Source organism: Cervus elaphus, chromosome 26 (genome assembly GCF_910594005.1).
Source record: "Cervus elaphus chromosome 26, mCerEla1.1, whole genome shotgun sequence".
In the NCBI taxonomy this organism is placed as follows: Eukaryota; Metazoa; Chordata; class Mammalia; order Artiodactyla; family Cervidae; genus Cervus; species Cervus elaphus.
The window spans coordinates 12,837,844-12,862,335 of record NC_057840.1 but is presented as its reverse complement, the minus strand read 5'-3'; the positions used below and the strand labels follow the sequence as shown (position 1 = coordinate 12,862,335).

The 24,492-nt window shown below is 40.0% G+C and overlaps 1 protein-coding gene across 4 annotated transcripts in view; it reads right to left on the bottom strand.

Moving 5' to 3' along the window:
• Nucleotides 1-730: 730 nt before the first annotated feature.
• The window catches only part of CEP162 (centrosomal protein 162), a 108,170-nt gene continuing 84,408 nt past the window's right edge, over nucleotides 731-24,492 (bottom strand). For all 4 annotated transcript variants that reach the window (XM_043888200.1, XM_043888199.1, XM_043888197.1 and 1 more), the window contains 2 exons: nucleotides 16,054-16,188; nucleotides 731-2,275 (listed from right to left, as the gene is read on the bottom strand). In XM_043888200.1, coding sequence (XP_043744135.1) covers nucleotides 2,072-2,275; nucleotides 16,054-16,188 — 339 coding nt within the window. In that variant the 3' untranslated portion in view covers nucleotides 731-2,071. The remainder of the gene's footprint in view (nucleotides 2,276-16,053; nucleotides 16,189-24,492) is intronic.

Sequence of the window (24,492 nt, the reverse complement as noted above, 5' to 3'; positions counted from 1 at the left end):
TAGGTTTGGCTACCATCTTCTTGGTATTTAGTCACTGATTTAGAATTTTTCCAGTATGGAATGGAACCCTAATATTAAAGCCTGGATTTCTGAGGGTTGATGGGTAGAGCTAGTTATGGAATGCTGTGGGCTCACAAATAATAGATCTGATCGTAACCTCTTTGCTCACACAAAAGCAATGGTGTGAGCAGCAACCTTGAATCTTGAGCAGAATCTTGAATTTTGCCCTTTCCAGGGCCGGCAAGCTGTGGATGCAGGTGTCTTATGACATTGTGAGGGGATAGAACTGGTGGAAGAGGAATGATAGTCTCTGGAGTTTGAATTTTCAAAAAGCCTTTCTGCCTTTCTTTTTTTCAAGATGGTCTAAACGTGTTGATCTGTGTTCTCATCCTAGACTCTCAGTGCAAAAATGAAGGGCTGAGATACGGTCTCTGAGGTTTTTGGTTGTAACTAGCAGTTCTGATAGCAGATATGGACCTTTACTCTGTAAATGAAATCGAAGCTGTGTCACATGTGCGGCTTATTCCAAAATATGGAGTCCTCATCAAAACAGGGTGTCCCTTTTCTGGAACTGATCATCTGTTTGATGTCTGTACTATTTGTGTTTCAGAATCAGCCATGCTTGTGCTTAGAAAGAACGGCCCATGGAGGGTCAGTCAAAAAGACAAAGGGAAGGTACGGTTATAAATGAATAGGTTTGCAGATAAAAAGTATACAAAACACACTCAAATAATAACCAAAATAGTTTATAACTTACAACTCTTTCACATAAAAAAATAGCAAACTATAATTAATGCTTTCTACCCTTAGGAAAAGGACATTAAAAATGCTGGAAATTAATACATACATTAATTGTATTCCTTATATTTGATTTCCACATTTCACATTTACTACCTATAAGTTTACCAAGTTCTACTTCACATGTCCTTTATAAAGTACTTCACTTTGTAATGATTATTCTAGAATTCCAATTGCTGGCATGTGGTTATTGAGCACTTAGAATGTGGCTGGTTCAAACTGAGGTGTGCTGTAAATGGAAAACTTACCTGCTTTTGGAAACTTGGGATGAAAAACAGAATGTAAAATCCCAATTTTTATATTATTTTAGATATATCACATAAATTACCAAAATTAATTTCATTTGTTTCTTTTTACCTTTTTAAATGTGGCTATAAAAATTTTTAAATGACACGTGGCTCACAGGACCCTCCTATCGGACAGCAGTGAGCCAGAACAGCTGAAAACAAAGCGGCCACCAGGGGGCGCCCCAGCGACAGCTCTCACTTGCCAGTATCTCACTTGCCTATTGTCTGCTTTCGGAAACGGAACTGTGAAGTAGGAGAATAATCTGGCTACTTTTAATTATTTTATAATCTGGCATGCTTTTAATTTCTTTAGTGAACATATATTTACTTCTTAAATGAAGTAAAAATGTTGCATTCTGTTTAGAGTTACAAAAGAGGGACTGGCATTTGAGACACATAGCATAAACAAAACTGAATAGATCAAATTCCCCTATTACTTGTGATGTATACCTTTCACCTTGCATCAGGTGCAAAATGAGGCACCTAGAGGTGGAAATCTGGGGGAACACGAGAGTTCACTATCTACCTACTCGTCAGAATGAACATGAAGCACCATTACACCGGTGACTGTCTGAGCCACAGTGCTCACATTGCCCCCTGTTTCTGTGAGAAAGAGGGGCTATTCTTCTGGGCAAGAATTAAAAATACACACCGAGTCAATAATGGCCAAGTATCTGCAATTTTGTTTTCCTCCCCTATCTAGTGTGTAAGTGAGGCCTTTTGCAATAAATAACACCAGCTCTAATCATCTGCCATAAGGGACTGTCCGTAAATTATTTAAAATGTTGATAACTAATTTTTTCCAGTAAAATATACCATTAATGCTGCTTTTATTTTCCCCTAACTGATAAAATATAATTTATTTTGAAATGTTGTTCTTGTGTTCCAGCAACATACTGGATCACTTTTTTCAAAAGCCTCCTTCTGACAGGGACCCCAGCCATCTGCAGGCCTCTCTGTGAGGTCGCGTGACATGTGAGTTTCTACTAATACTCTGGTGCGTTCACTTCTGCCAGAGTAGCTGGCACAACCACGCCCTGCCGGTGCAGCTCTCGGAGAACGTCCAAGATCGAGTCCAACTCCGTTCGGAACTTGTCCAGCTCCCGATTCTTCAGCTGTGCAAGTCTTCTCCATTTCTCAATTTCTTTGTTTTGCTCGGTTTCTACTACCTGGTGTGTCTGCTGTATCATCTGCAAATTAAAAACACCACATTATGGTTAAGAGTTTATCATGGGGATAACGAGCCTCCAACAGCTTCTAGGAGCTCAACGGGGCCAACGCTGACAAAGGTAACCTGGTGACCTATGTGTCAGAGGGGATGGGGCAGCGGGAGAGGAACCTTACCTACAGGCCCCATTAGGTCAGGAAAGGCTTACAAGCAAAGAGTAAGTGGGAATTTTAGTATCTAATTCTGATAGGGAGTTAAGAAGTTTAAAGTTTTTTATTTTAAGCCTGGGTTGGGGGCAGGGCAGGATACCATTTAAAGCATTTAATACCTTGGAATGAATTCAAACATCCCTAAAATGCTGTTCTTAAGAACTGCACTTGAGATGCAATCAAGACAGTTTTAATGCAACATGTCACTAATGAACCATATGATGACACCTATCACGTGCCAGGCTTGGCTTCAAGTCTCATATATGCTAACATTTAATCTTATAACACGCCAGGAGATATTCTACATATCCATCTCCATTTAACAGGTGGGGGAAAAGAGTCACAGATAAATAAAACAATTAACTTGCCCTGGATTCACACAGAGGCCACTGGAGGCAGAGTTAGAATTCACACCCAATGGGCTGGCCCCAGGGCCCTTGCTCTTAACTACCCATACTAGATCAGTTTTTTTCAGCTGTGAAGTAAGTACCTTCTCCAGTAACTTACAATACTGTTCTTATAATTTTATTAATAAAATACCTTACCAGAAGGGAAATGTTAATCACAGACATTACAAACCACACAAAGCTAGCCATAAAAAAATAACTGGTTAAGGCAACAAAACCAATAATGTTTCCAGACATTATACATGCTGAACCTCTGCAAGAAAATTTATATTTATAATTCTGCCTGGCTATCGAATAATTACTTCATAATTTATCAGTGAAATAAAAGAATTTCAGACATTGTATAAATAGGTGCTTGAGTTATGGGGAATACAAAACGCTGTATGAATTTTCAGTTATTTTGATGTCTCATATATTAAAACTTGGCATTTAACGACTTGTCAATCATATTCAGACATTAATTGACATAACATTGTACAAGTTTAAGGTATACAGTTAAAAGACGTTAACTCCTTGGAAGGAAAGTTATGACCAACCTAGACAGCATATTAAAAAGCAGAGACATTACTTTGCCAATAAAGGTCCGTCTAGTCAAGGCTATGGTTTTTCCAGTGGTCATGTATGGATGTGAGAGTTGGACTGTGAAGAGAGCTGAGTGCCGAAGAATTGATGCTTTTGAACTGTGGTGTTGGAGAAGACTCTTGAGAGTCCCTTGGACTGCAAGGAGATCCAACCAGTCCATCCTAAAGATCAGTCCTGAGTGTTCGCTGGAAGGACTGATGTTGAAGCTGAAACTCCAAATGTTTTGGCTACCTGATGCAAAGAGCTGACTCATTTGAAAAGACCCTGATGCTGGGAAAGATTGAAGGCAGGAGGAGAAGGGGATGACAGACGATAAGATGGTTAGATGGCATCACCGACTCAATGGACATGAGTCTGGGTAAACTCCGGGAGTTGGTGATGGGCGGGGAGGCCTGACAAGCTGCAGTCCATGGGGTTGCAAAGAGTCAGACATGACTGAGCGATTGAACTGAACTGAAGTTATGCAAAGAAATGACATGATATATGTAAATACTGTGAAATGATTACCACGATAAATTAAGGTGTCACCACATAAGATTTTGTGATGAAAAGGTTTACTTTCTTAGCAACTTTCAAATATACAACGTAAGTGTTGACTACAGTCAGCATGCAGTGCATTATACACCCAGAACTTCTATTGTACTACAAGTTTTAACCTTTGACCACCTTTATCCAATTCCCCCACATCTACACCCTGCCTCGGGGAACTACCAATCTCATCTTTAATTTTTTTTTTTAAAAGAATACACATATCAGATCATAGTGTCTGTTTTTCTCTGTCTAACTTTGCAAAAGTCCTTAAGGATCCATCCATGTTGTTGCAAGTGGTAGGATTTCCTTTTTTTTAATGGGTGAATACCATTCCATACTATCCCACTGTGGGTGTGTATATGTATATATATCACATTTTCTTTACCCATTCACCCACTGATGGACATGTCTTGGCTGATGTAAATAATACTGCAAATACTGTAAATAACACTGGCTGCACCAATTTACATTGCCACCAACAGTGCACAAGAGTTCTTTTTCCTCCACATCCTTGTCAATACTTTTGCCTTTTTAATAATAGCCATTCTCCAGATGGTGCCTTGGTAAAGAATCCACCTGCCAAGCAGGAGACGCGGGTTTGATCCCTGAGTCAAGAAGATCCCCTGGAGTAGGAAATGGCAACCCACTCCAGTATTCCTGCCTGGGAAATTCCATGGACAGAGAGCCTGGCGGGCTGCAGTCCATGGGGTCACAAAGAGTTGGACACAACCGAGCAGACAAATACTCTTTTGATACGCCTCCGTGTGGGTTTGACTTGCATTTCCTCATAATTAGTGGTGTCGAGCGTCTTTTCATACAGCTGTGGGGCATTTAAATACCTTGTTTGGAACAACGTCTATTCAGGTCCTTTGCCCATTTTTTAAATTAGTTTTTTTCTTTTTTTGCTATTGAGTTGTATGAGTCAGAGCTTGCTTTTACATCATTTTGATTATTTCCTTGGCTGTGCAGATGCTTTTTTAGCTTGATGTGGGCCCATTTGTTTATTTTGTTGTTTGTGCTTTAGGTATCACATCCAAAAGGGATCTATGACAAGACACGTATCAGTGAACTTTTACCCTGTGTTTTATTCTAAGAATTTTATGGTTTCTGGTCTTTAATCCATTTAGAGTAATTTTTGTGAATGGTATAAGACAGGGATCTAGTTTGTCTTTTGCATGTAAATATTACATTTCCCCAGAACCATTTATAAAGAAAAGTGTCTTTTCTCCACTGGGTATTCTTGGCTCCCTTATCAAATATGTACACCTGGATTTATTTCTGGGTTCTAGAGTCCATTCCATTGGGCTATGTGCTTGTTTTTAATGCCAGGACCACACTGTTTTGATTACTACAGCTTTGTAATATAGTATGAAATTAGGAAATGAAGACACCTCCTGCTTTATTGTTCTCCCTTAGGATTGCTTTGACTCTGCATGGTCTTTGTGATTCCATACAAATTTCAGAATGGTTTTTCTATCAGCATAAAAAATGCCACTGGAATCTTGACAGAGATCACAGTGAATCTATAGATGGCTTTGGACATTTTAACAGTATCAATTCTTATAAATCATGTACATGGAATACCTTTGTCTTTAATTTCTTTCATTAATGCCTTATAGTTATCAACATATGGATCTTTTACCTCCTTGGATAGATTTATTTCCAAGTATTTTATTCTTTTTGATATTATTATAAATGGAATTATTTTATTCTTCAGATAATTTGTTGTTAGTATATAGAAACATCACTGACTTTTGTATACTGATTTTGGTATCAAAGAACTTTACTGAATTTGCTGAATTCACCAGCAGTTTTTAGGTAAAGTCTTTAGGATTTTCTCTATATAAAATAATGTCACTCACAAATAGAGACAATTTCATCCTTTGCCTGACTGCTCTGACTAAGGCTTCTAATACTATGTTGAATAAGAGTGGTGAGAATGGGCACTCTTCTCTTGTTTCTGATCTTAGCAGAAAAGCTTCCAACCTGTCACTATAGACTCTGATGTTAAATGAAAGGCAACTCACTCCAGTCGTCCTGCGTGGAGAATTCCATGGACAGAGGAGCCTGGTGGGCTACAGTCCCTGGGGTCACAAAGAGTCGGACACGACTGAGAGACCAATGCATACACATGTGGTCCTGTTATATGTGGCCTTTATCATGTTGAGGTACGTTATTTTTATACCTAATTTGTTGAGTTTTTATCAAGAACGGGCGTTCGTGTTAAAGGTTTTTTCCTACATTGATTGAAATGTGTGCGTGTGTGTGCTTAGTCATGTCCCGTGGACTACAGCCCGCCAGGCTCCTCTGCCCATGAAATTTTCCAGGCAAGAATGCTGGAGTGGGGTGCTATTTCCTACTCCAGGAGATCTTTTCACCCAGGGATTGACCCTGTGTCTCTTGTGTCTCCTGCACTGGCAGGAAGATTCTTCACCATAAGTGCCACCTTGGAAGCCCTGCTTATGATGATGATATGATCTGTATCTTCAGTCAGAGTCTGAAATAGTATGTGTATATGTATAAACGAACCACTTTGCCGTACACCAGAAACTGACACATTGTAAATCAACTACTCCACCAGAAAAAAAAACCAACGGAACCATGAAGTCAAAAGATTGCTCTAGCACCACACATAGTGAAACCTTTGCGTTTTCTAGTGGTGACATGTTTCCTAGATTAACAGTAGAGATGTTTGTAAGAAGCTACATGGTAGTATATTTTTCAGGTCTTGTGTTCCCCCCCCCCCCCCCCCCAGAATTGAAATTATGGAAGAAATTTAGTATTTTTAGTCAGGTGTGAAAGGGACCTTTTAAACCTATGGCTTTCCTTGCTATTTGGAAGCTGCCCTCAGTTCTGAGTTTGTAATTTTATTGGAGTAGTTGATCTACAATGTTGTGTTAGTTTCAGGTGGACCACAAAGTGATTCACTTATACATATACAAATATTCCTTCTTTTTCAGATTTTTTCCTATATAGGTTACTACAGAATACGGAGCAGAATTCTCTGTGCTATACAGTAGGTCCCTATTGGTTATATATTTTATGTGTAGTGGTGTGTATACGGTAATCCCAAACTCCTAATTTATCCCTCCCTTACGTCACATTTCCCCTTTGATAACCATAAGTTTTTGAAAGTCTGTTTTGTAAATACATTCACTTGTGCCATATTTTTTAGATTCCACATAAAAGCAATATTGTAAGATATCCTTCTCTGACTTGCTTCACTTAGTACGATCATCTCTAGAACCATCCATGTTGCTGCAAATGGTATTACTTTGTTCTTTCTATGGCTGAGTAATATTCCATTGTATGTATGTACTATATCTTCCTTATCCATTCCTCTGTTGATGGACATTTAGGTTGCTTCCATATCGTGGCTATTGTAAATAGTGCTACAATGAACACAGAGTGCATGTACCTTTTCCAATTATGATTTTCTTCAGGTATATGCCCAGGAGTGGGATTGCTGGGTCATAAGCTATTTCGATGTTTAGCTTTTTAAGGAACCTCCATACTGTTCTCCAGAGAGGTTGTACCAATTTACATTTCCACTAACAGTACATGAGAGTCACCTTTCCAGCACTCACCGTTTGTACACTTTCTCATGATGGCCATTCTGGTATGAGGCGCTATCTCACTGTAGATTTGATTTGCATTTCTTTGGTAGTTAGTGATCTTGAGCATCTTTTCTTTCCTTTTTGGCCATCTGTGTATGTTCTTTGAAGAAGTATCTATTTAGATCTCCTGCCAGTGTTTGACTGTTTTGCTTTTTTGATAACAGAGCTGCATGAGCTGTTTATTTTGGAGATTAATCCTGTGTTGGTCACTTCCTTTGCAGATATTTTCTCATGTTCTTTGGACTGCCCTTTTCTTTGTTTACGGCCTCCTTTGCTGTACAAGAGCTTTTAAGTTTAGTGAGGTCCTGCTTCTATTTCCATTATTCTAGGAGATTAATTAAAAAAAGATATTGCTGCAATTTATGTCAGTGTTCTGCCCATGTCTTCTTCTAAGAGATTTATCATATCTAATCTTACATTTAGGTCTTTATCCATTTTATTTTTGTATATAATGTTAGAAAATGTTCAAATTTCATTTTTTTTAAAACTGAAGGATAATTGCTTTATAATGTTGTGTTAGTTCTGCTGTACTATGTATGTGTGTATTTACATATATACACACACATATATACATGTATGTAAAAACCCCTCCCTCGTGGGCCTCCCTCCCATTCCCCACCGATCCCACCCAGGCTGTTGCAGAGCACCAGGCTGAGCTTCCTGTGTTACACCGCGGCTTCCCACTAGCTGGCTATTTTACACACGGCAGTGAGTATACACATCAGTGCAACTTTCTTCATTCGTCCCACCGTCTCCGTCCCCTGCTGTGTTCGCAAGTTTGTTCTTTGCGTCTGTGTCTCCATTCCTTCCCTGCAGATAGGTTCATCAGTACCATTTTTCTAAGTTTCACATAGATGCACTAATACACAATATTTGCTTTTCTCTTTTTGACTTACTTCACTCTGTATGTCTTCCCTGATAGTTCAGTTGGTAAAAAATCTGCCTGCAATGCAGGAGACTGCGGTTTGATTCCTGGGTTGGGAAGATCTGCCAGAGAAGGGATAGGCTACCCACCCCAGTATTCTTGGGCTTCCCTTGTGGCTCAGCTGGTAAAGAATCGACTTGGAATGCAGGAGACCTGGGTTCAATCCCTGGGTTGGGAAGATCCCCTGGAAAAGGGAAAGGCTACCCAGTCTAGTATTCTGGCCTGGAGTATTCCATGGACTGTATAGTCCATGGGGTCAGAAAGAGTCAGACACAACTGAGCAACTTTCACTCTGTATAAGAGGCTCTACATTCACCATTTCAGATCAACTGACTCACACTTGTTCTTTTTATGGCCGAGTAATATTCAATTGTATATATGTACTACAACTTCTTTATCCATTCATCAAAGGCCATCTAGGTTGCTTCCACGTCCTTGCTATTGTAAATAGTGCTGCAATGAACACTGGGGTGAATGTATTCTTTCAAACCATGGTTTTTCCCCAGATACAGACCCAGGAGTGGGATTGCTGATCATACAGTAGTTTTATTCCTAGTTTTTCACAGAATCTCCATACTGTTCTCCGTAGTGGCTGCATCAATTTGCATTCCTACCAGCTGTGCAGGAGGGCTCACTTTTCTTCACACCCTCTCCAGCATTTATTGTTTGTAGATTTTTTGATGATGGCCATTCTGACTGGTGTGAGGTGATATCTCATTGCAGTTTTGATTTGCATTTCTCTGATAATGAGCAATGTTTCATGTATTTACTGGCTATCTGCATGTCTTCTTTGGAGAAATGTCTATTTAGGCCTTTTCAGGCATCTGTCCCTGCATTGGGCCTTTAGGTGGGTGGTCTTTGTGTGCAAGCCCATTAAAACTATTTCTCAAGTTTGCTATAGTCTTGTGTGTCCCGTGGACACAAGCCCCGTTAGCTTTCAAAGTTGGACTCTTGCCAGGGCTCATCTCTCAGGTTCAGGAATTAAAAGTTGGAGTGTCCAATGGGGTTCAAACCCTTTTTCCTTCAGGGAGAAGCTTGGGTTTTCAGTTCCCTATTGAATGTGAATCACTGTGCCAGGGGAGAGGTTTATGGTGAGGTTGTGCCTTATCCTTTCCTACCTACTTTGATGTGGTTTTCTTTTTTCTCATTTATCCAATGTGTAGGAGGTGCTCAGTTATTTTGGGGGTTCTGTCCTGAAAAAATCATTCTGTATGCTGTAGATCAGTGTGCCCAGGGGAGGAGGTGAGTTCAGGGTCTTTCTACATTGCGCACTTGAATTGGAACCTGTCTCTGATCTTTGAAAATTTAATTATAATGTGTTTTAGTGTAGCCCTTCGTGGGCTAAACCTATCTTCCCTGGTATCTCAGCAGGTAAAGAATCCACCTGCAAAGCAAGAATCTATGTCCATATCTCTCCCGAGGAGTTTCAGCCATTATTGCCTTTAATAAACTTTCTGTCCCTTTTTCTTTGACTTATCCTTCTGGGATTTCCATAGTGGGGATAATGTTTTTTTCTGATGGTGTCCCATAAATTCCACAGGATTTCTTCACTTTTTCATTCTTTTGGCTTCTCTGACTGGATAATTTCAAATGACCTGTTTTCTAGCTTAGTGATTTTTCTGTATGGTCAAGTCTGCTGCTGCAGTTGTCTACAGCATTCTTCAGAATTCAGAACAGAATTCTTCAGTTCTATGATTCTTCTTTTTTCTTTTAATGGTTTATATTTCTTTGCTGAATTTGTTTTGGTCATGTCTGTTTTCTGACTTCTATACGGTTGTCTTTCTGTGTCTTTTTGTAGTTAACTTAAAAAGGACTTTTATGAATTCTCTGTTAGGACAGTTCACACATTTCCATTTTGTTATAAGCAGTATTGGAGCTTTATTAGTTTCCTTTGGTAGTATTATATTCAACTGATTTTCATGATCTTTGATTTTTGTGTTGGTATTTGTGCATTCGAGTAAATGGACTTCTTTTCTAGACTTTATATGTTGGCCTTGGCAGAGACAGTCTGTTGTCTATTAGCTCAGCTTGGGGTTTTGGAGAGGTCAGCTGGTAGTGTCCTTGGGCAGGTGGAACTTGCTATCAGGGTCTCTTTTTTGGGTAAGGATACTGCCTGAGCTCTGAGGTCAAGAGGCTGCTGCTGGCTGGGACTGGATAGGACTGGAAGCCAAGTGTGTCTATAGGATGAGTTCTGCAGTTGCCTAGATTTTCTGGTCATGCTTTTTTTTCAGACTCTATTGAGTACTACACTTAGCAGCAGATGGTGCCATGAGTTGTTGGGGTGGCAGAAAAAGTCCAAGATGGGACTGACTTTTTGGCGACCTAAATCAGGCAGAATTGTGACTGAGCTTCCACATTAGGTAAGACTACTAAGCCAGTGGCTTAGCTTTGCAGATAGACAGTGTTGCTGTCCAGGCTCTCCGGGCTCAAGTGCCATTGTAAGGGAGGCTGTAGGATGGGCTACACAGCTTCTAGGCACCTGGTTTGGTTTCCTTGCTGGGGGAGCTGGAAGCTGTATTCGGCATTAGATGGGGATATGAATTAGCTTCCCTACACAGGCAGGTGGTGGAAAAGGTCCCAAGGCTGGCCAGGCTCATTGTCTGGGGTACGTATCAGGCAGAGCTGTACCCGGATGCCCCTGGCCACACAGGGCCAGCAAATGTGAACAGCCGCTGGCTGGCATCTACTCGGGCACTACTCGGGCAGGAGCTGGGTCTACCACAAGTCAAGTGCCGGTTACCGCAGACCCTGCCCCTTCTCTGTCTCATCCCCAGTGGCCAAGCCCTACAGATTACCCCTGAAACACCCACGACGGAAAACGCGAATGGGTCTCCTAGGAAGCAACCCACAGCGGTGGGAGAGCTGGACGTGCACCTTGGATTCTCTTCTAGGGAGGAAAAATGCTATCAGTTTGGTTGTTCATCTTACACTTCTAATGTGGTCCTTCTTGGTCTCTCTGGTGTAAAAGCGTGCTTCACTTCACCTGTGTTCCCAGACTTTCAAACTGCGTCTTATTTATAGATAGTTGCTAGGTGGTCTTATTCTAAGGGATCCTGAAGTCAGGAATGAACTATTCACCATTTTGATGACGTCCTAATTTTTTACCATGCTATATATCAAACTGATATCTATCAGCTTTCTATAAATCAAGGATGTCCTAAAAACCCTACTATATTTTTGCTTAAGCAAGTGAAATAAATTTTATAAACCATATTGAAATAATATATAGAGAACTTATATATATGTTTATATATCACATTTGTTTATAATAAGACTACAAAATATGTCCTAAGGCTATAACATAGTATGTGCTTATAACAAGTAAGAAAGCTAATGTTAAACATATTTATCAACAACTTACAACCATTTTCTACAACAGGAATTATATAATATGGGTAGGTTCTGGTAATACGGTGACACACCATGGTGCCTTATTTCTACTATGACTGGTGGTTTCTTAGAATACAATGTTTTTAAGAGAAGTGCACCAAAAAAAGCCTAAGAAATCAAGTATATTAATCTCTTTGTGTTCCATTTCACATTTATTAGTTTCTGTATGATAAAGAGCTAGAATCTTGGTATGATTAAGTAGAGCTAGGGTTTCTCTGTGGAACTTGGGCTATCCATAAAGCTTTGCATGTATATGATAATTGTTGTTTTCAAAGAGTATATAAATTTATATACTGTTTGTATGTGCCCCACCCTCTCGTTCATATGTTAAAGCCCCAATACACAGTTTTGCTGTATTTGGAGTAAGAAACTAATTCAAGTTAAATGAAGTACCAAGGGTGGAGCCCTAGTCAGACTGGATTAGTGTCCTCATAAAAAGAGGCATCTATTCGCCCTTCCCCACCCCACAGAGCACACCCAGAGGAAAGGTCATCTACAAGCCAGGAGGAGCTCCCACAGAAACCGAATCAGCTGGAAGCTTGATCGTAAACTTTTAGCCTCCAGATACGTGAGAACACTGTTTTCTGTTTTGTTTTTTTTTTTAATTTTTTTATTAGTTGGAGGCTAATTACTTCACAACATTTCAGTGGGTTTTGTCATACATTGATATGAATCAGCCATAGATTTACACTTATTCCCCATCCCGAACCCCCCTCCCACCTCCCTCTCCACCCGATTCCTCTGGGTCTTCCCAGTGCACCAGGCCCGAGCACTTGTCTCATGCATCCCATCTGGGCTGGTGATCTGTTTCACCATAGATAGTATACATGCTGTTCTTTTGAAACATCCCACCCTCACCTTCTCCCACAGAGTCCAAAAGTCTGTTCTGTACTTCTGTGTCTCTTTTTCTGTTTTGCATATAGGGTTATCGTTACCATCTTTCTAAATTCCATATATATGTGTTAGTATGCTGTAATGTTCTTTATCTTTCTGGCTTACTTCACTCTGTATAATGGGCTCCAGTTTCATCCATCTCATTAGAACTGATTCAAATGAATTCTTTTTGACGGCTGAGTAATATTCCATGGTGTATATGTACCACAGCTTCCTTATCCATTCATCTGCTGATGGGCATCTAGGTTGCTTCCATGTCCTGGCTATTATAAACAGTGCTGCGATGAACACTGGGGTGCACGTGTCTCTTTCAGATCTAGTTTCCTCAGTGTGTATGCCCAGAAGTGGCATTGCTGGGTCATATGGCAGTTCTATTTCCAGTTTTTTAAGGAATCTCCACACTGTTCTCCATAGTGGCTGTACTAGTTTGCATTCCCACCAACAGTGTAAGAGGGTTCCCTTTTCTCCACACCCTCTCCAGCATTTATTGCTTGTAGACTTTTGGATAGCAGCCATCCTGACTGGCGTGTAATGGTACCTCATTGTGGTTTTGATTTGCATTTCTCTGCTAATGAGTGATGTGGAGCATCTTTTCATGTGTTTGTTAGCCATCTGTATGTCTTCTTTGGAGAAATGTCTGTTTAGTTCTTTGGCCCATTTTTTGATTGGGTCATTTATTTTTCTGGAATTGAGCTGCAGGAGTTGCTTGTATATTTTTGAGATTAATCCTTTGTCTGTTTCTTCATTTGCTATTATTTTCTCCCAATCTGACGGCTGTCTTTTCACCTTACTTATAGTTTCCTTTGTAGTGCAAAAGCTTTTAAGTTTCATTAGGTCCCATTTGTTTAGTTTTGCTTTTATTTCCAATATTCTGGGAGGTGGGTCATAGAGGATCTTGCTGTGATTTATGTCGGAGAGTGTTTTGCCTATGTTCTCCTCTAGGAGTTTTATAGTTTCTGGTCTTATATTTAGATCTTTAATCCATTTTGAGTTTATTTTTGTGTATGGTGTTAGAAAGTGTTCTAGTTTCATTCTTTTACAAGTGGTTGACCAGTTTTCCCAGCACCACTTGTTAAAGAGGTTGTCTTTTTTCCATTGTATATCCTTGCCTCCTTTGTCAAAGATAAGGTGTCCATAGGTTCGTGGATTTATCTCTGGGCTTTCTACTCTGTTCCATTGGTCTATATTTCTGTCTTTGTGCCAGTACCACACTGTCTTGATGACGGTGGCTTTGTAGTAGAGTCTGAAGTCAGGCAGGTTGATTCCTCCAGTTCCATTCTTCTTTCTCAAGATTACTTTGGCTATTCGAGGTTTTTTGTATTTCCATACAAATTGTGAAATTCTTTGGTCTAGTTCTGTGAAAAATACCATTGGTAGCTTGATAGGGATTGCATTGAATCTATAGATTGCTTTGGGTAGAATAGCCATTTTGACAATATTGATTCTTCCAATCCATGAACACGGTATGTTTCTCCATCTGTTTGTGTCCTCTTTGATTTCTTTCATCAGTGTTTTATAGTTTTCTATGTATAGGTCTTTTGTTTCTTTAGGTAGATATACTCCTAAGTATTTTATTCTTTTTGTTGCAATGGTGAATGGTATTGTTTCCTTAAGTTCTCTTTCTGTTTTTTCATTGTTAGTATATAGGAATGCAAGGGATTTCTGTGTGTTAATTTTATATCCTGCAACTATACTATATTCATTGATTAGTTCTAGTAATTTTCTGGTAGAGTCTTTAGGGTTTTCTATGTAGAGGATCATGTCATCTGCAAACAGTGAGAGTTTCACTTCTTCTTTTCCTATCTGGATTCCTTTTACTTCTTTTTCTGCTCTGATTGCTGTGGCCAAAACTTCCAACACTATGTTGAATAGTAGTGGTGAGAGTGGGCACCCTTGTCTTGTTCCTGATTTCAGGGGAAATGCTTTCAATTTTTCACCATTGAGGGTGATGCTTGCTGTGGGTTTGTCATATATAGCTTTTATTATGTTGAGGTATGTTCCTTCTATTCCTGCTTTTTGGAGAGTTTTAATCATAAATGAGTGTTGAATTTTGTCAAAGGCTTTCTCTGCATCTATTGAGATAATCATGTGGTTTTTATCTTTCAATTTGTTAATGTGATGTATTACATTGATTGATTTGCGGATATTGAAGAATCCTTGCATTCCTGGGATAAAGCCCACTTGGTCGTGGTGTATGATTTTTTTAATATGTTGTTGGATTCTGTTTGCTAGAATTTTGTTAAGGATTTTTGCATCTATGTTCATCAGTGATATTGGCCTGTAGTTTTCTTTTTTTGTGGCATCTTTGTCTGGTTTTGGAATTAGGGTGATGGTGGCCTCATAGAATGAGTTTGGAAGTTTACCTTCTTCTGCAATTTTCTGGAAGAGTTTGAGTAAGATAGGTGTTAGCTCTTCTCTAAATTTTTGGTAGAATTCAGCTGTGAAGCCATCTGGTCCTGGGCTTTTGTTTGCTGGAAGATTTTTGATTACACTTTCGATTTCCTTGCCTGTGATGGGTCTGTTAAGATCTTCTATTTCTTCCTGGTTCAGTTTTGGAAAGTTATACTTTTCTAAGAATTTGTCCATTTCATCCAAGTTGTCCATTTTATTGGCATAGAGCTGCTGGTAGTAGTCTCTTATGATCCTTTGTATTTCAGTTGTTTTCTGTTTTTGAAGCTACTTGGCTGATGATATTTTGGTGTGGTAGCCAAAGCAGACTGAAATACACTGTTCAAGCAAAGCTAAGCATCAGGACCAAGGCTAGTGCCTAAACACGCATCAAACCCTTCTGCTGTCTTTAATTTCCATTAATTTATCTGTGTGTAGTTATTTGTAGTAATCATAATGTTAACAGCGCTAGGCAAATGATATTTTAAATGATCACATTTCAATATAAGCCTGTACCTTACTAACATTTACTGAAATGACTTAAATACGTAACATGTTTTCCAAGAGTCCTATTCCCAGGGTAAAATGCCTATCTTTTAGGCATCCATCAATAATTAAGGACATAATACAAAAGTTGTTTCTCTATTTTTCTAAATATAAGGTAAACCAATCTTCAGGTATTTGAGAATTAGTCCTACTTTCTCTTAAAAGCTATACATTTATCTATAATAAAATCAATATATAATGAAAACACTCTGAAAGAAGTAATCTGTTAGGGATGACAAAAACATAGTAAACTGGAGGACTTAAACGTGAAGACCTGCACAAACGTGTAAAAGTATAATTTACTAATTTACCTGCTGAAGCTCCTGCTCTCTCTGCTCATGTCTCATTTCCATCTGCTTGATTTTCTTTTCTAAGACCATGAAATGTTTCATCTCCGGTGTATGATTTTCTTTGGCTTCTCTTAATTCTTCCAAGAGTTTTGTAATCTGAAGTTGAGATATGAAATAAATGGGAAATTATAAGGAAATAATTCATTTTTCACTGGCAATCATTAGAAGTAAGAACACTCACTGTATATTCTTTGTATAAAATTTCTTTAGACCAGAGACTTCTTGTTAACATCAAAGGTATCTGGAGTTGTTAAGAGTAATAGCTTTCACTTCTTCAGTCCAGAAAGTAAAGACTCATCCTAGCTCTGAACTGACCTCACATTTGAAAAGGTTCCAGGTGAGTGGACCAATTTCTCTCTCCCAGGTATGCAGGCTGGCTGTAGTGCTCAAAATTAAGTTGGGCACTTTCTTTGATGTATTCAGCCTTGCTACAAAGTATATGTTAATAGTGTGACTACTTTTTGGGTTAAATAATACATTTAAAGCACACAGAGGGTTCAATAAATATGAACCCGTTTTTGTCAACTCCCTGTAATTCTATTTGTAATTCTCTTCCAGTTCTTATCATCTTACACCTTATAATAACTCACTCCACATGTGACATGCACATATGAAACAGAGATGAGTGAGCGCTGGGCTCTCTCTGTGCTGGTCGTGTCTCCGGTTCCAGAGGGCACGGTCCCTGTCCTCACAGAGAGAACAGTCTAGCACAGTACCTCCTTTCTCATGTCACGGCCCAGAGAGAAAAATGGTGAAATTTTTATGGCACCAGGGAGTGAAATGGAGGTGATATGAGGGATCTCTATATTGGACTTCATAAAACAATTAATAGCACTCTTTATACCATATAATTATGATAACCTGCAAACTGTTATCAAAAGGCAAAATAATTAACAAACAAATGAAAATGGATAACCTTGGCAGTCATGTTTTACAAGGAACCACCTAGTACCTAAAAACACCAATAATACTTAAAAAAAAAAAAGAACCAATATACTCTTCTGAAGTTAGTTTAAAAAATGTGAAAATATAAGCAAATTAAATCAGTGGCAAATCTAAATAGTTTAAATGCAGGACATCCTGGATATCACCAGTGACCAAATGAATAAACAGACTTTAATGGGGATGACTTACAGAAAGATGGGGGAGATGCTGTACATACCATGCCATGGTGATGAGTGGTGGGCAAAAAAATCACGTCTGAAAATAAAATTGTAAAAAACAAACCCCTACAAACAAAAAACTACCCCCAAAACAAAACAAGCAATGATTATTGAACTGAGAAAGTCGTCAGAAGCACTGTCATACATGTATTAGTCAAATATCACTTCATCCTCTACAAACATTTTAATGATTGAAAAATGACCAAGTTTGTTTTCAGATCACCTTTCCAGTCACCATCATCTTGTGACCACAGGTGACCCATTCTGGGTACACCAGGAGAGTTCTAGTCTAGAGGAAGGAGCAGTTGAGTGAATGACAATTCTAACATGATATGCTGCGGTGGAGAGTTGCGTGCATAGTAAGGTGGTGAGGGATTCGTAACCTGAGGAGAGGTGGCCGCAGGACTCTCAACCGAAGGCAGCTGTGTCTGAACTGAGTCTTAAAGGATAAGCAGTAATGAGTTACGGCAGCATCGTGGGCTAGGTGTTATGCTAAGGACAAATGTTAACTCAGTTGATCATTTTGATCAAAACTTATATTTGTTTATGGTCTCATTACCAAACAAAACATAAGCCCCATTTGAACTGGGATTTTGTCTTTGTTCTTCAGTTTTCCTAGCTCCTACAGCTGTGCCTAGCAGAGAGTAGGTGCTTAGCAATGACCCGTGAATCAATCAATGGAGTCACCTTTCAAAGACTAAACATTCATTTGTAAATTACATAAATTCTGAGATTTGGTTCTAGACAAAGAGTAAAGATAACGTTCTTTCATTTGTACCTCTTAAAAAGCACCTTTAAGAGTATAATTAAAGTCTTTAAAAAATTCTTTTATTTTAGTGAATATGTCCATTGGAGGCAACTGGATGCATAAGCAAAGATGCATGATCAAAAGTGTTCCCAGCTTTAAAAAACACACACCACACACACACACAATCTCAATATTGCTGGGACCAAACAACGTCCAAAATGTATATTGTCTAAAGTTCTTAGCAAATGGATATGATAAATAATCCAAACACCTCAAAAAAAAGAAAGGTGTGAGGTTAAAAAAATGCTTCCTGCTACTTGAATACTATAGAAAAACCTGGCAACAACCTGAATGTCCAATGATAGGGGACTGGTAAATAGTAAAGTAACCTTGAACCTGGAGCCAGAGGCCCTGAGTCCTATGTTGGTACTTCGGTTATGGCCTGGTAACCTCAGGTTACTTTAGCCACCTGATGAGAGAACCAACTCATTGGAAAAGACCCTGATGCTGGGAAAGACTGAGGGCAAGAGGAGAAGGGGATGACAGAGGATGAGATGGCTGGAGGGCATCACAGACTCAATGGATGTGACCTTGAGCAAGCTGAGGAAGACGGTGAAGGACAGGGAGGCCTGGCATGCTGCTGTTTGTGGGTCACCAAGAGTCTGCCATGACTGAGGGAACCACCACCACCTCAGGTAAGTTATTTCACTTTTCTCACCGTCAGTTTCTTTGTATATAACGTGGGAATAATCGTACCTACTCTTTTGGGTTATTGTGAGAACCACACAGAACACTTAATACAGTGCCTAGTATATAGGAAACCCTTAATAAGCAGTAACTATCATTATTACAATTTTGTCTCCTATTATAAAGTGTAGATTTAAGTAAATATTTAGCCATACAGTGATCATGAGCCACCCCTGGTACTGTGGATACAGGCTAGGAAATAGCTTCACTTAGGTATGGAAATCAAACCCAAAATCCCGCCCAACTGTGTTCAGTCAATGACATCCCTCTTGCCCCAACTTCAGAGCTCAGGCACTGGCCCTGCCCAAAAATACACCCTGAAAGCAAGCCCCACACAGCCAAGGACACGACCAGCAGGCACACCCAGAAACCCAAGCTGAGCTGACCAGTGAAGAACCATCTCTGCCAGAGTAAACCTGACTCAAATGCACAGATAATCAATGAGGGAGTCAAGGATCACAAAAAAATCAGGGTAAATATGACACCATCAAAGGAACCTAAAAAGGTCCTTTGAACTATGTTGAAAAAACAGAAATTACTCAGTTTTTTCTTATGGCTCTATGAAACTGCTTTAAAAACAAGCAGTCAGGAATAGGACAGGGAGACCACTTTCTCCCCCACAAATTCATCCAAAGAACATTTGAACGCAAACTACACAAAACAACTTCTGATCTCTAGCAGAGGACATCAGACACCCAGAAAAGCAGCCCATTGTCTTCAAAAGGAGGTAGGACAAAATATTAAAGATAAAAAGAGAGACAAAAGAGTTAGGGATGGAGATCCGTCCAGGAAGGGAGACTATTTAGTAGAGGAAGTTTCCAAACAACAGGAAACCCTCGCACTGGCGGGTCTGGGGGAAGTTTTCGAATCTCAGAGGGCATCCTAACTGGGAGGAAAAATAAATAAAACCCACAGATTACATGCCTAAAAGCAACTCCCAGCAGAAAAGTACCCCAGACACTCGCATCCGTCACCAGCAAGTGGGGGCTGAACAGAGAGGAGCCGGCAGCATTGCTTAGGGTAAGGACTGGACCCGAATGCCCTGGGGGCAATCGGAGGGAGCTAACGTGAGATAGCAACTTAAACTGTGGGATAGCAAGAGAGAGAGAGAAAATTAACCTGTGAAAAGCCCTAACCTAAGGCACAGCTGGCCCGTTCCCAGAACAAAAGAACTGAGCAATACTAGAGAAGAGCTAGCCGGCTGCGGACTGGCCTATCCTCCGCCGGAGGCAGGAGGTGGGCGCCAGCCAGAGCCAGAAAGGGACAAACGCAGCCCCAGAGATGGCATCCCCTACCAAACTGCAAACAGGCTTCCAGTTTCTAACCAAAGACTTCCTGAGATTCTGGATGGTTGACATCAGCTGGGAGGGACGCATCCAGAGATCAGCTCTCCAGAAGAGACACAAGATGCACCGGACCGGTGCGCCGGGACACTGAGGCTGGGACCAGGGAGGGGAGAAGGCGCACCGCACCTGGGGAGAGTGCGCTTGTCAAGCTCCTGGCTGCCTGAGCTGCTCGGGCGGGGAAGGCACAAAACGCAGGCCCAACCGAGTCTGGACCTTTGTGGAGTACCCGAGAACTTGATCCTGAGCGGCTTAGGCCTGGGAAGTGCACGCAACTCAGGACCCGCTCCCTGGAGAGCAGCCTGGAGCCTGAGCAGTGTAGACGGGGAAAGCACACGCGCCGTGAGCGGGGCAAACCCAGTGTGGCCGGAACACGGTGAGTGCTCCCCACACGCGCCAGCGACATTTCTCTGCAGCGCCCCTCCCTCCCCGCAGCGCGACTGAACAAGCGAACCTGAACAAGAGACCACCTCTGCCCGCCTGTGTCAGGGCGGAAATTAGACACTGAAGAGACCTGCAAACAGAAGCCAAAGAAACAAAGGGAACCACTTCAGAAGTGACCGCTGCAACAGATTAAAATCCCTGTAGTTAACACCGACTACACCGGAAGGGGCCTGTAGATATCGAGAGGTGTAAGCTGGAACAAGGAGCTATCTGAAACTGAACCAAACCCACACTGCCCGCAACAGCTCCAGAGAAATTCCTAGATATATTTTTACTATTATTATTATTTTTTAATTAAAAATTTTTTTCTTTTCTTTTTTTTAAAGTCCTCTATTACTCCTCTATTACTCCCTAATTTTCATTTTTGTAACCCACTATAACCTTGCAAAAAAAAAAAAAGGACCCTATTTTTAAAGCAAACTTCATACATATTTCTTAAACTTTTTGTTTTTTTTTTTTTTAATATTGTATTTTTAAGAACCTAACCTCTACTCTAGATTTTTAACCTTTGTTTTTCAGTATCTGATATCAATTTTGGACATTTAAGAATCCAATCTTCAGTACCCATTTTTACTCAGGAGTGTGATTACTGGTTTGATTACTCACTCCCCCTTTTGACTCTCCTTTTTCTCTCCCAGATCACTCTACTTCCTCCCTCCCCCTTCTCTTCTCAATCCAATTCTGTGATTCTCTGTGGGTGTTCTGGACCGCAGAGAACACTTAGGGAACAGAGTACCGCCTAGATCGGTCTCTCTCCTCTTGAGTCCCCCCTTTTTCTCCTGCTGCTCACCTCTATCTCCTTCCTCCCTCTCCTCTTCTTCATGTAACTCTGTGAACCTCTCTGGGTGTCCCTCACTGTGGAGAATCTTTTCACCATTAACCTAGAAGTTTTAATATCAGTGTTGTATGGATGGAGAAGTCCTGAGGCTAATGGAAGAATAAGACTGAAATCCAGAGGCAGGAGGCTTAAGCCCAAAACCTGAGAACACCAGAGAAGTCCTAACTACAGGGAACATTAAGTAATAAGAGATCGTCCAAAAGCCTCCATACCTACACTGAAACCAACCACCACCCAAGAGCCAATAAGTTCCAGAGCAAGACATACCACACAAATTCTCCAGCAATGCAGGAACACAGCCCTGAGTGTCAACATACAGGCTGCCCAAAGTCACACCAAACCCATAGACCCATCTCAAAACTCATTACTGGACACTCCATTGCACTCCAGAGAGAAGAAATCCAGTCCCACTCACCAGAACACCGACACAAGCTTCCCTAACCAGGAAACCTTGACAAGCCAATCATCCAACCCCACCCACTGGGTGAAACCTCCACAATAAAAAGGAATCACAGACCTCCAGAATACAGAAAGCCCACTCCAGACACAGCAATCTAAACAAGATGAAAAGGCAGAGAAATACGCAACAGGTAAAGGAACATGAAAAATGCCCACCAAGTCAAACAAAAGAGGAGGAGATAGGGAATCTATCTGAAAGAGAATTTAGAATAATGATAATGATCCAAAATCTTGAAAACAAAATGGAGTTACAGATAAACAGCCTGGAGACAAGGATTGAGAAGATGCAAGAAATGTTTAACAAGGACCTAGAAGAAATAAAAAAGAGTCAATTAAAAATGAATAATGCAATAAATGAGATAAAAAACACTCTGGAGGGAACCAACAGTAGAATGAAGAAGGCAGAAGATAGGATAAGTGAGGTAGAAGATAAAATGGTGGAAATAAATGAAGCAGAGAGGAAAAAAGAAAAAAGAATCAAAAGAAATGAGGACAACCTCAGGGACCTCTGGGACAATGTGAAATTCCCCAATGTTCAAATCATAGGAGTCCCAGAAGAAGAAGACAAAAAGAAAGGCCATGAGAAAATACTCGAGGAGATAATAGCTGAAAACTTCCCTAAAATGGGGAAGGAAATAGCCACCCAAGTCCAAGAAACCCAGAGAGTCCCAAACAGGATAAACCCAAGGCGAAACACCCCAAGACACATATTAATCAAATTAACAAAGATCAAACACAAAGAACAAATATTAAAAGCAGCAAGGGAGAAACAACAAATAACACACAAAGGGATTCCCATAAGGATAATAGCTGATCTATCAATAGAAACCCTCCAGGCCAGAAGGGAATGGCAGGACATACTGAAAGTAATGAAAGAGAATAACTTACAACCCAGATTACTGTACCCAGCAAGGATCTCATTCAGATATGAAGGAGAATTCAAAAGCTTTACAGACAAGCAAAAGCTGAGAGAATTCAGCACCACCAAACCAGCTCTTCAACAAATGCTGAAGGATCTTCTCTAGACAGGAAACACAGAAAGGTTGTATAAATGCGAACCCAAAAAACAAAGCAAATGGCAACGGGACCATACCTATCAATAATTACCTTAAATGTAAATGGGCTGAATACCCCAACCAAAAGACAAAGGCTGGCTGAATGGATACAAAAACAAGACCCCTATATATGCTGTCTACAAGAGACCCACCTCAAAACAAGGGACACATACAGACTGAAAGTGAAGGGCTGGAAAAAAATACTTCATGCAAATGGAGACCAAAAGAAAGCAGGAGTTGCAATACTCATATCAGATAAAATAGACTTTAAAATAAAGGCTGTGAAAAGAGACAAAGGACACTACATAATGATCAAAGGATAATTCCAAGAAGAAGATATAACAATTATAAATATATATGCTCCCAATATAGGATCACCGCAATACGTGAGGCAAATGCTAACAAGAATGAAAGGGGAAATTAACAATAACACAATAATAGTGGGAGACTTTAATACCCCACTCACACCTTTGGATAGATCGACTAAACAGAAAATTAACAAGGAAACCCAAACTTTAAATGACGCAATGGACCAGCTAGACCTAATTGATAGGACATTTCACCCCCAAAACAATCAATTTCACCTTTTTCTCAAGTGCACACGGAAGCTTCTCCAGAACAGATCACATCCTGGGCCATAAATCAAGCCTTGCAAATTCAAAAAAACTGAAATCATTCCAGTCATCTTTTCTGACCACAATGCAGTAAGATTAGATCTCAATTACAGGAAAAAAACTATTAAAAATTAAAACATATGGAGGATAAATAACACACTTCTGAATAACCAACAAATCATAGAAGAAATCAAAAAAGAAATCAAAATATGCATAGAAACAAATGAAAATGAAAACATGACAACCCAAATCCTATGGGACACTGTAAAAGCAGTGCTAAGGGGAAGGTTCATAGCATTACAGGCTTACATCAAGAAACAAGAAAAAAAGTCAAATAAATAACCTAACTCTACACCTAAAGCAACTAGAGAAGGAAGAAATGAAGAACCCCAGGGTTAGTAGAAGGAAAGAAATCTTAAAAATTAGGGCAGAAATAAATGCAAAAGAAACTAAAGAGACCATAGCAAAAATCAACAAAGCTAAAAGCTGGTTTTTTGAAAAGATAAACAAAATTGACAAATCGTTAGCCAGACTCATCAAGAAACAAAGGGAGAAAAACCAAATCAACAAAATTAGAAATGAAAATGGAGAGATCACAACAGACAACACTGAAATACAAAGGATCATAAGAGACTACTACCAGCAGCTATATGCCAATAAAATGGAAAACTTGGAAGAAATGGACAAATTGTTAGAAAAGTATAACTTTCCAAAACTGAACCAGGAAGAAAGAGAAGATCTTAACAGACTCTCATCAAGCACGGAAATCGAAACTGTAATCAGAAATCATCAAGCAAACAAAAGCCCAGGACCAGATGGCTTCACAGCTGAATTCTACCAAAAATTTAGAGAAGAGTTAACATCTATCTCACGCAAACTCTCCCAGAAAATTTCAGAAGAAGGTAAACTTCCAAACTCATTCTATGAGGCCACCATCACCCTAATACCAAAACCAGACAAAGATGCCACAAAAAAAGAAAACTACAGGC